Here is a 13,003-nt window from a genome sequence, read left to right on the forward strand (position 1 = left end):
GATATAGCAAATATATGTATCTATTATGAAATATGGAAGTGTTAGTATATGAGTTATAGTCTCATTGAATTGTTTGGCCAAGTTCTGAGCCATATATGTTAATTGATTCGGATAAGCAAAGGAAAATGAAGTGTAACATGGACACGAGTGTCATGGAACTATATTGTGATATAACTAGTTTATAAGTATTAACCATCTATCAAATGCTATTGGTTTAGTCATTGCCTATATTTGGTTTAGTATATCTCTACTGGGCTGTGTCTCATCCTATACGGGACATCATTTTCAGGTCCAGATGATATGCCACCTCCAAGGATATAGCTTGGAAGGTCTTGAGAGTTGAAGACTCATTTTGTTGTTTTGTTATCTTTTATTGTATTACATGTAAATTCAGGCTAAGGGCTTAATATGATATGAGTTAGTACTCTCTTTTGTGTAACCAAGTGTTGACTTGGAAAGTTGTAAGCCGTTGGGTATTTACTTTTGTTGTCAACATGTAATACATTTGTAAGAACTACTCTGATGAATGAAAAAGTGTTTATTTTTCTTATATCAATGCATGTCAAGAATGTGAGGTTTTATGTATTTTTTTTAGGGCGTTACAAATTATGTAATCATAATTATCTTATCAATCTAATTATCTTATTTTTTAAACTATATAGTAGTAATCAAATCCACAAATGTGGATTACATGAAGCAAAAGTCAAACTTTGCAAGGCTAACAAGATTGTGAAGTTTCCCTACCCATTTTGATATTTTTCTATTCCTTTTCATAATAAGAAAAATGAGATACACAAAAGAATAGTATCATCGATGGGACTTCCAGGGCGTCTCTGAGAGGGAGACTTTTATTTTAAGAAAATTGTTTAAGAGTTCTAAAATAATGAGTTCTAATAGCTTTAAATATTATGTAGCTTCAATTGATTTGATATTTTTCTCTTTGTTTTTTTTTTTTTTTTTAATTTCCTACACTGCCAGCTCATTAGAGCTAGCTTAGTGCTCTCTTTTTAGTGGTATGTATCACCATTGTGTTTTGGCCTTAGTTTTATTTTTATTTTTATTTTTTTGAATTTTTGCCTCATTAATGCTTAATTAGAACTCCTAAATTAGAGAGATGAATCATTGTTATAAGGGAAAATAACATCGTGGATAGTATTTTAGTTATGAAAATGTATAAATTTTTATATTTATTTGTAATTTTTTTTAATGCCCACTATGAGTTATTTCTCCTTATTTTAAGGATTTAGTGCTTAAAGGCAAGCTATTGTACTCCCGTGTGGAGGCTTGTTTTAAGTCTCTTTTGATAATTCGAACTATTTATATTGTAGAATTTTTCGAGTAAATTATTCATATAAAAAATCAAGTTGATTGGATATTTATAGCCCTATAACAAAAGTACATTTTTTTGAAATTAACGATTAACATAATTTTAATAAAATTTTAAAAATAATTAAGACCTAATCATAAGATTACAAATATCTGATTAATTTAATTTTTTACATAAATAATATTCTCAACAAATATTATAGTACAAACAATTAAGATTATCGAAAGACACTCACAACCAACCTCCACAAAAGGCACGACAAGCTGCTGTCCCCGTGTCCTTTTTTTAAAGACCTCATGCATTTAAAATTTTCTAAACTATAGATTTCCACAATCCACAGTATATAATCAAACTTTGATAAACATCACCACTTTGTCATTAAGTTGAAGAATAATAGGGCTGCAAATTAACATAGTGGTTCATGATGAATAGGTTTGAATTCAATTATGATAAGAGCTTGTTTAAACTTAGTTCATTAAATTTTTTTTGTGTTCAAGCTCGAGTTCGAGCTTATTAAATTTTTAATGAACAAGTTTAAACATTCTAAAACTCGACTCGTTAGCTGACTTATTTAATATTTTTTATTTAATTATTAAATAATATAAAAATATGTATAAAAAATAAAATAATTATGTTATTTATATATTTAAAAAACATATAAGTAATAGTTAACTATATATAGTACATTTATATAATAGTGGTAGTAGATATTATTATTTTGATAAAATATTGACTTTTTTTTTTAGAATGTGTTTATATACTGTATATATAATTGTATAATCAAAGTTTTAATTGTAACTTTAATCTCGTACGCAAGTATAAATTTATAAAAAAAAATTTGACTCGTTAAGACTTGTGAACAAGCTCAAGCCAAGCCTAAGTCAACTCGACTCGAACTTGATTCGTTAAATTTTTATTAAGTTCGAACTTAAACTCAAATACGTTAAAATCTTAATAAACAAGTCTAAAAAATGAAAACTAAATCTCGATTCAAATCAAATCGTTTCAGCTGTAAGAGCATCTCCAACCCACTAGGCATATCATGCTTGTTAGTCAAAATGTTTAGTATAACTCATTTTTTTCAACTCCAATGCACTAGGCATATGATTAGGCATTTTAGCTCAACTCACATTCACTAGCTACATGTAGCTAGCCTTCAAGACTAGGCAAAATATATTTAATCATTAGGATCATTTCCCTCCATCTTTGTTGCTGATGTGGTATTTTATAAAATTAATAGTATTTAGATGAATAGCTAAAATAAAGAGCATGATTGGAGTAAAAACATGAAATAGTTGATAGGCAAAATAAAATATATACTTTATAATAATATTTAGATAGGTAAAATACCTATTACCGTTGGAGATGCTCTAAAGAATAACTTCTATTTTGTTCCTTTCTTTTGTTTAGATTGGACCACGTTGAAAATGTGAAGTGATGATCCATAAAAAATTAATTACACCCTTGAGAATGATGAGTAATTCCCACCTTAAATCACAGAAATAACTATAGTTTTTTTTTTTTCCCCTATATTTTTTTTCTACCAGTGAAATAAAAGTAATTTGCGCAATGTAAAATGGGTGCACGTAATTTTTTTAATATTATTATTTTATAAAAAATTAAAATAGAGCAATGGGACAATAACATTTTTAGTTTTAATTTCCAAGGTCAGTTTGATGAAGCTAAAACATAAATACACTAAATTTTTAGTATTGAATTTCCAATGCTAAAATATTTGAGTCCCAAATTTCAAATTATAAAAGTTTACAAATAGAAACAATACTTTTGAATAAAAAATGAAAACTAATAATCAGAGATGACTTAAGGTTAGTTTGAGGTGTTTTAAAAAAGTACACTTTTTATCTTTTTACAAAAAAATGTACAGAAAAGTAGAGAGAAAATGTGATAAAAAAAAGATAAAAAGATAGATTATATAGTTCATGCCAAACTAACCCTTAAGTCTCTACTTAAAATTAGGGCTAATTTCTCTTTCTTTTTCTTTTTTAATTAATTTTCATATTCAAGTGGTAGGTGATTATCAAACACAATTGATTATCAACTAAGGGGAAACAATTATTCCAAAATTTGGAAACTATTTAAATTCATTTATAATTATTTTTTTCTTGGTAGGTGTTTTTTGTATAATTTTAAATAGTACACAACATTTTGTGAAGCTAAATTTAACCTTTTAATGACCTGACTAACAAACTTCCACATGGTTTTCCTACCTACCCAGTAACATCCAACTAACAAGTTCCAAGAAAATGAATTTTTTTTCAAGAAACCAAGAAAAAAAAATTAAAAATAAAATAAAATAAAACAAAAAATGGAAAACCAAAATGAAAATTGACAACAACATTATAATGATAGCCCGTTGTAGTGACAGAACTCGAGAACTGTCCACTGAAATCACCGGTAGCTTCGATAATTAGGGCTATACATGCAGCTCTCTGCATATGCAACCAGATTTTCTGGTTGCGGGAGATGAGTAGCCAAACCTATCCATACATAGTTAAAGATGTTAGTATTATGCAAGTAATGATCAGCAAAAAGTTTACATGTGCTTATGTTTTATGACAGGAATGTAAAAAAGGGTCTCACCGAGTTCATAAGCTTTAGCAGCCACCCTGGCGGCAATGTGAGCAGAAATCTTTCTGATGTTGGTGAATGGCGGGAATATGAGCCCCTTGTCGAAGTTCTCCTGAGTTACCTGAGCTGCTAGAGCTTCCGCTGTGTCCCAAAGAAACAATACCAAAAACGATACCATGATAAATTATGATGGAAACTTTAGGAATACTTGTGTTACGAACACAAACTAAATAATAGAAAGAAACACACAACACAATACATATATGTTATGTGTGATCGGGTTTTGCGTTCCTAAACTTATTCTTATAAATCAGTGCAATCCTCTTCGGTATAAAACTCCAATTTATCTAAAGTCTGGCAAATTTAGAGAGAGAGATCCTCCTCAAGTTTTGGAATTTGAAAAACAGGTGAGCATCTCAATTAGGGATGGCAATTTGAACCCGATCCGACGCGGACCCGACCTTTCGAACCCGATTTCAGTGATTTTTTCCCGAAAAATATCCCTACAGGGGCGGGGATGGTATTCAAAAATCAATCCCCGATCAGTTTCAGGCCGGGGACAGGGATAAGTGTCCCAGCCCCGTCCCCGTCCCCGTCCCCGTCCCCGAAGTGTAATTACTATTTTACCCCTCTATATATATATAAACCAAATCCTCATCTCGCTTCTCTCTCAGTCTCAGACCACGTCTCTCATCTGTCTCTCCCTCACTCACTCAGATTTCTCTCACATTCTCTCACTTCTTATCACCATCATCATCATCATCATCATCCAAATCCACCACCACAACTAACCTCTGAACAGATCCTGAATAGATCGTGAATTGTGGTTCGTGAAGCCCTCCATTGCCACCGATTTGAACAGATCGTGAACCGTGGTCCATGAAGGCCTTTGTTGCTACCGATCTGAACAGATCGTGAATCATGAAGCCACTAATCTGAACAGATCATGGTCCGATGTCTTGATCAATGGACTCGTCGGTGCTGATAGAGGAATCAATGCCCAACTCTCTCTCTCTCTCTCTCTCTCTCTCTATATATATATATATATATATATATGTTACGTTCACACAAGTTCCATCTTGATTGTATATATATGTGTGTGTATGTGTGTATAATGAACAAATTTGTTATTGATGAACAAATCTTTTTTTTTTTTTTTTGAAGTTGTTGATGATTGTTGTTCTTGTGTGTGTTGAACAGATATGTCGTCCATATACAGATTAAATTTTTTTTTTCTTGTGTGCGCGCGTGTTGCACAAATCTGTCTGGGATTTTTTGGGGTCGGGAAAACCCAACCCCCATTAGGGGGCGGGGGCAGGAGCGGGAGCGGGAGCGGGAGCGGGAGCGGGAGCGGGAGCGGGAGCGGGGGCGGGACGGGGATTTTTTTACCTTTAGGGATTGGGGACGGGGAGTGTCATCCCCGGCCCCACCCCAGCCCGTTGCCATTCCTAATCTCAATTTAACTAGAATTAGTCCCCAAAAAGACAGCCAGTTGAATCTCCTATTTTTCCATAGGAATTTGTTTTCTCCGGAATTTTTCTCCAAAGGATTAGATATTGATCGGTAAAGGGTTTATAGAAGTAACCATTAAGAATTTTAAAAAATTAAATAAAAAAATCCAACAAACATGCGTTGAGAAGAAATCACAATCTTGCATTCGATAATATTGGATGATATGGCTATATAGAAGATTCCGTCACTTTTTTTCATTTTAATTTTTTTATTTATAATATTTATCACTATTGCACATTTAAGGATAATTTGAATTTCAAAGTTTCAGTGCACTTACAAGCCACAAGAAGCATGTCATCATGAACACGGATTGCACCAGAGATTATCAAACCCAAACCAAGCCCAGGGAAAATATATGCATTATTTGCCTGATTGGAAAAGAAATGTAGTACAGAAGTCAGTCCTTGAGGCTTCACCTAACAATAATATGGACATGGTAGGTTGAAATAAGTCATTACCTGGCCAGACAAATGAACTTTCCCATCATATTCAACCGGGCCAAATGGGCTCCCACTTGCGAAAATGGCACGACCCTGAAGGCAAAAAACAGAAAAGAAAAGGGAACAGATTAATAAAATGAAAACAATTTCTCCATTTGTTTTATTTTTATAATCAAACACACTCATCATCTTCATTTTTTTGTGTGCGCAAAAATAGGTTTTGAAAATTCAGAAACATCTTTTTGGTTTTAGTATTTTTTAAAAAACTGACTCTGAAAATGAAACCAAACATCTCAAATTTTAGAGAGGAGGATTATCATCTCAATGATAGAAGCCGGCATATTTGTATCACCTTGCTCCATGTATAAGCTTCTTCGGCAGTACATTCAGATTGTGAAGTCGGATTGGAGAGAGCAAGAATAACAGGTTTCTGCATAACACTCACTCACAACAATGTCAGGGTCTTCGGATTGATAGTAGGTTTTCACCAACTAATAAGTAGTAGACCGAAAAACTAACAAATATGAATGCAATACCTCATTTAAGGATGTCATAGTCTCAACTACTTCTTTAGTAAATGTACTTCCTGCTCCTGATGATCCTATCAACACCGTTGGCTTGATTGCCTGGCAAAGCACGACAAGTGAGTGAAGAGACTGGGAGTCCTTTGGCATTATAAGAAAAAACGCAGGGGCAGAAGAGGGAATTCACACCTTAATAGCGTCAATAAGTTCTTTAACAGGTTCGTGTTCATGGGCCCAGGGTTTCTTGAAATGTTGAAGCGATTCCATGCGGGAGCTAACAATTAACCCCTACAAGAAAACAAAAGACATTTGCAGTTGACGCCAATTGCCACAAAAACTCAAGGTGACACTGGCGAGAGACACTGCATAGCTGGGGGCACAAAAAGCCCCGAGTTCTCTAAGCCGACTCTCTTTCTTTAGAGAGGAAGCAAAACAAGAACATACCAACTAACAAGAAATGGAGAAAATGACATAGCAATTTTCTTATTACCTTGGAGTCAACAAGCCAAACCTTCTTTCTGCTTTCTTCTAACGGGACACCAGTCTGTATAGAAAATAAGGTATAAACTCTCACATTGCCTTTTTAGTTTTACAACCCGCTTGCAAGAAACTGAAAAATAAAATATGTTAAAAAAACAAAAACACCATAGTTCTTGCCTGTTTTGAGATCTCAAGCGCTATAAGTTCTGCGATCCCAGTGCCAGCCTGCATCAACCAACGGACGAAGTGAGACAAAAACATGACCCGACCCGACCCAACAGTCAGTGAATATATAAGAATAATGGGTAACATACGCTTAACTCTTAGTCAATTATTATTGCAATCAGAAAATTTATTAAACAAGTTCGTTTCTTCATTATAAGAATCAAGAAGATGAAATCTTCAGATAAGGCCAGTAAGGGCACACCTCTCCGGCTCCAAGGAATAGAAATTTATGATCAGCTAAGGATCCCCCAACAACCTTTAGTGCCGAGATAAGCCCTGCAAGGACCACAGATGCTGTCCCCTGAGACAAAATAAATAACACAAATATTATAAATACTTTACCAATGCCCAAACACACCCTCACACAAAAAGCAAACAAAGAAAGCAAGGTTCTATATATCACTAAGCCTCCATCAATTACCTGTATGTCATCATTAAAAACAAGATGTGTACTGCCATACTTCGCAAGCAGATCAAAAGCATTATGGTTCGCAAAGTCTTCAAACTGCATAATATAGATCAAAGTAGAGAATTTGAAAACTATCCAGTGAATTGATAAATATCCAAGTCGACGACTTAGGGGAAGGTGACAAACCTGAACGAGAACTTTCTCACCATAGATCTGCTTGACTGCACTCATAAATTCATGAAGAAGTTCGGCATATTCCTATAGAGGAGAAAATGAAAACACTTCATATGTATAAACCTGCTTCATTATACAAACTATATTGGATTGGTGCAGTTAAGAATAGGGCATGTCATGAAACCAAATCTCAGACCTGCCCCGTTGCCCTCCTTTGTCTGAGACCAATGTAAAACTCATCGTTTAACAAGTTCTCATTGTTTGTTCCCACATCAATGGTTATAGGCAAGCACTGAAAATGACAACAGCTTTCATCAACAATTTTTCTTTCATAAAAACAAGTAGCAAAAGCATACAAAAAAGAAGTGATGACATATTGATTCCTGACTGACTAATTAAATGTATGCCTTGGTTGTCTAGGGTTCTGATCCTCTATCTGTAGTTCTCTGATCCTCTCTGTATAGATCAAAGAGCAGCATGATGTCACTCCAACCCAAAAGTGGACATGATGAATGTAGGGTTCTGATACTCATTTTTTTCTTCTTCTTTGTTTCACCTCTATTTTTGGGAGTGGTGCAAGAACTATTTAGGCTATGACGGCATCCTATTGTTCAGGCTGTCTAGCAACTACAAAATATAAGTTTGGCACAGTTTCTTGCAAGCTAAAAGCTGATAATCAAAAACGATACCTAATAGCACCCCTCTCCCAACTTTCCAATAATAAACTTTTTTTAGCTTATTGAAGTTATTTTTGCCTCAAAAGCTATAAACAGAAGCCACACCACAGACTCCCAAAATTTAAAATTTAAAATCTAAAATCTAAAATGCTAAAAACAAAAAGCACCAAAGCAAACATGTTTAAAGCTATGTGGAAGTTAGCATTAGAGGAGTGGAAGCTGATTTTGCAACCATGGTTTTAGTAGGTTAGCCAATCAAAGATACTTCATCATGTGACATTTTAGAGATGTTTTAACTTTAGCCATATCAGGAAACAATAATAGTGTTGCCATAAAAGGATACTTACAGCTGATGGACGAATCCCTCCAAGTGCTGTATACAAAGAAAGCTTCCCGACAGGTATCCCCATCCCCTGATAACATTCCAAACGTAGTCAATATCAAGCCAGTCTTAGTCTCACAGACACACACACAAAAAAAAGCTTCCTATAGGTATCTCGATCCTTGATAACATTCCAAGAAAACTCAAAATCAAATCAGTTTTAGTTACACACATACAGAGAAAAAGATTATAATGTTCATAATTCATTCACGAGAATTTACAGAAAGCAAATCCATGTACCAGTTACCTGACAGCCAAGATCCCCAAGACCCAAAATCCTCTCCCCGTCAGTGACAACAATAACCTGAATTTTCCTTTGAGGCCAATTCTTCAGTACCTCAAGAATTTTCCCTCTACAAAAGACTTATCATCAGTTAAGTTTCAACATTATAATATGAAGTATTACAATCACTCAAATGACAAACTAACAAGGAACTGCAACAAAACATACTTTTCTTTCAAACTGATAAAAAGACCCTGAGGACGCCTGAAGATGCTCCCGTATTTTTGACATGCTTCACCAACGGTGGGAGTGTAGACAACTGGGAGCAGCTCCTCAACATTTTCAATGAGGAGCTTGTAGAACAGCCTTTCATTCATCTCCTGAAGACCAGGACAAGAATGACATTAAAAATAATTGAAGAGACAATTGAGTAGCATCAGTGGCATTATTAGCATCAATTAGATTTATTAAATAATTGAAGTCAGCATCAGCTTCATAGTCCAGAAGTTCACTGAATAGCATGAATGGCGTACCTGGATATCCATCATGGCCATGTACCTCTGCAGTGGGACTTGATACTGGCGGATATTGTGCATCAATTTCTTGATCTGGTAGGTAAAGTAGCAAGAAAAATATCCATCATTAGTCTTTTTTTATAAGATGAGGAAAATTTAAAAACACACAAAAATGAAAATGGAGAATCCAAAAGCTGAGGCGGTGTATTTTTGATAACCTGAAGATTTTGGGCAACGACGACTGGGGGAAGAAGACCACGCAGGTAATGGGCATCCCTCTCTTTCTCAGAGAAGGCGAGCCCTTTGTTGTGGTGTGGATCCCGCAATAATGAATACCCACTGCAGCACAGTTATAATGCACAGATTAAAAAAATTTGACATGGACTTGAGGAATTCAAAGGTAATGGACTATGGAGGCCATAATTTCTCAGAAAGAAAGGATAATAGTCATCACAATGAATCAACAAGATGGTAGATATTCTGAACCCAATAAGGTCACAAAGTAACAGAGAAGCAATATTAATAATTTCCAGCCAATCAAGGAATGTAGAACTTGGAATTTGAAAAGAATTACTAGATAATTTTTTTTTTCTTTTTTATAAAAAAAGAAAAAGAAACACACTCAAGAAATTAATTAAGTTTGAAAGTTATTTGGGATGTTCTAAATAAGTGCACTTTTTGACTTTTTATGAAATATGGGTTGGATATGGGTATGGGTTGAGTTTGAAGTGATGTGGTAGAAAGGTAATATGACTTAAATAAGATGATGTGAGTTAAATAGGATAGTGACTTTTGGGCCTTTTAGCTTTTTTAGGGAATGACAAACAAAGGCCTTAGGTACAGCTGTATAAGAGCAACAAAAATCTATTTGAGTAAATTCGGAAATAAGAGAAATTTAGATTAGCAACAAAATTAACTTTCAGAATTATAAACGACAAAGTTGTTCAAGGAAATAAAGACGCTTCAAATTAAAAATAAAATAAAATTTGGTGGAAAAATGATATATCATTCTAGCAAACAACGTCATCTTGTTACTCCATCATCAAATTCGACAGAAGAGATGACAAATAATAAAACAAAAAGCTAAAATCCAGACTAGAACTGCATGAACCAAATAAACAAAGGAAGAAAAAAAAAAAAAAAAACAATCAATAGCTTCCTCACATAACATTCCAAAGCATTCAATACAAGTCCCAAACTTGCATTGAAAAAATAGAGAAATACAAAACCCAACTAGAATCAACCAAACAAATTACAACGTTATAAACCTATCGTATTAATCAAGAAAACACTTTGTAACAAATGGGATGTGCTAAATAATTATTAGAATTTCTTTATAAGCAAACAAATTCAAGACATTAAGGAAAAACATTATAGAAAGTGATTTAAATAAAATTGTAACCAAACCAACCAATAATTGCAAAGTGGAGCTAATATAAAATCAAGAACACCCCCAAAACACTTTTACACAAATCTTTATATTAGAAAGGAAATCACAAGCAAGAATACAATACTGAAAAGTGTAGGAGACCCCCCCCCCCCCAAAAAAAAAATGTTTTTTAAAAACAGATCACAAAAACATATGTAAAATTTTCATCTCAAATTAGCATAAAGCATAGAAAACACCAAAAAATTGGGAATCATCGATCTCTCTCACCTAGCAACAGAGACAGTCCAAGGTGTGATAGACTGATCCTCGGTGGCTCTATCCTCGCCGTACACGTCATCAACTCCACCGCCGACGGTGGATTTGGGGTCCACCTCGATCGCCGAAGACCCATCTCTCATCTCCTTCAGAGTAGTCTCCATTAACAGGGTCGCGTTTCTCTCTCCTGGTCGGCCATTGGAGCTCAAAGCCGCCACAACCACAGGTACATGGACTCGTCTCTGTGAATGAGATAAACTTCTCGAGACTCCAGAGAGCGAGTTGTTCTGTGTTCAATCAACAAATAAATAACTCAATTTACACAAATCTGAGTTCAAAATCACACAAAAGGAAATCAAAACATTGATCTTTTTTATGCCCAGAACCAGATTCATAGCTGATTCAATGATTTTGAAAGCAAAATAAAGAAAAGATTGATCTTTTCAATGCTCAGAACAGAGGAGGCCAAGAGATGGATATCTGATTCGACGATTTTGAAAACATTTTTTTTTTTTTTTTTTTGAAATGGGTATGCTAGAAATAGATGAAGATGAAGTGGGTTTGGCTTGTTCAAAGATTTTGAAAAGAAGAAACTGAATTGGTCGAAAATTTAGGACTCAAAAAAGGGAAAAAGAGGAGACACGAAAATGGAAAGGTGATTCGACGGAATTGGACAAATCTGCTTCAGAAATATAGAGTTGAAGAGATGGGTTTGGATTACATTACCATAAAACTGGTTCCATTCAACGAGATCATGGCTAAACAGGTCTGGAAATCACTGAATCTTTCGATTTGCCCGTTTCAGCCCCGTGTGTGTGTAGAGAGAGAGAGAGAGAGGAAATAAAGAGAGAAAGAGTCTTGGGGCAGCTCTTCTTTATAGTCTCTCCCACCCTCCTCTCTGTTTCCTCCTAGTCGCGTCTACCAGAGAGAGAGAGAGAGAGAGAGAGAGATGGCAGCGAAGGAGCAAAAATTCTTTCTTTTTTTTTTCTGAGGTGTGACTGGAATTTTGTTATTGTATTACTAAAATACCCTCGAGTTAGGAGTGTAAAAATAATCTAAGGGCATCCACAGTGAGGTAGTTAAAATTGTTTGTTATAGACTTCGTTCTGAAAGTGAGTTGGTTTTTTAATTTTTTTGACTATTTTAGTCTGAGTTAAAAAGTTTTGTTTGGGAAAATTTTTTTGACTTTTTTGCTTTTTTGACTTTTTTGTGAGAAAATAGTGTAATGATTATGGATTAGATGTGATGTTTTATTTGTTGTGACTAAAATGGCCTATTTTGTCTTTTATGGCTAAAATAGTCCAAAAAAACCCATAAACCAACTTGCCAAACGGAGGCAAAGTGTGTGTTATAGGACAAAAAGTGATAAAAGTGAGACCCAAAAATGTTTGTTAAGATGTGTTAAGAATTTGTTAATTTTAAAGAGTGAGTGGTAGTGCAATGTATGTGTTAAGGTGTGTGTTAAATATATATATATATAATAAATAAAATAAATAAAAAATTTAGTTTAATAAAAAATTTCAAGCTCAAAATTAAATTTTAAATCCAAAAAAAATCCCAACAAGTAATAAAAAAAAAAAATCCGTTGATCGGGTCAACCGGCCGGACGTTCGGCCGGTCAACCCGGAAGAAACAAAACATTTCCAAGCGCTAGCTAAAGCGCTAGCCGCAGTTAACAAACTTTTTAACACACACACCACTAATACAGATACTAACTGATCCATTGCAGCACCCAACAACACACTTTGCTAGCTAAAATTTAATGACACTAAAACTCTCCTTAGCAGCTCCACTGCGGATGCCCTAAGGTGGACCCGACCATTTAGACCCTAGTAGGTTTGGGTTTGAGTCCAGTTTGAGACCTTAGGCCAATCATTTTGA

General features: G+C 34.5%; 1 protein-coding gene across 1 annotated transcript; it reads right to left on the minus strand.

Annotated features, from left to right (window-relative positions):
• Positions 1-3,411: 3,411 nt before the first annotated feature.
• On the minus strand, positions 3,412-12,141 carry LOC114295493 (NADP-dependent malic enzyme). Its single transcript, XM_028239727.2, has 20 exons — positions 11,849-12,141; positions 11,135-11,409; positions 9,696-9,816; positions 9,496-9,570; positions 9,191-9,342; positions 8,987-9,092; positions 8,705-8,770; positions 7,877-7,972; positions 7,693-7,764; positions 7,519-7,602; positions 7,300-7,398; positions 7,050-7,097; positions 6,883-6,936; positions 6,582-6,680; positions 6,405-6,494; positions 6,221-6,298; positions 5,887-5,961; positions 5,706-5,796; positions 3,929-4,057; positions 3,412-3,825 (listed from the first exon to the last, which is right to left on the minus strand). The coding sequence occupies exons 1-20, from the start codon at positions 11,876-11,878 to the stop codon at positions 3,737-3,739; spliced, it is 1,929 nt and encodes a 642-aa protein (XP_028095528.2). The 5' UTR covers positions 11,879-12,141; the 3' UTR covers positions 3,412-3,736.
• Positions 12,142-13,003: the final 862 nt, after the last annotated feature.

This window comes from Camellia sinensis, chromosome 15 (genome assembly GCF_055761805.1).
Source record: "Camellia sinensis isolate YWXY chromosome 15, ASM5576180v1, whole genome shotgun sequence".
Lineage (NCBI taxonomy): Eukaryota > Viridiplantae > Streptophyta > Magnoliopsida > Ericales > Theaceae > Camellia > Camellia sinensis.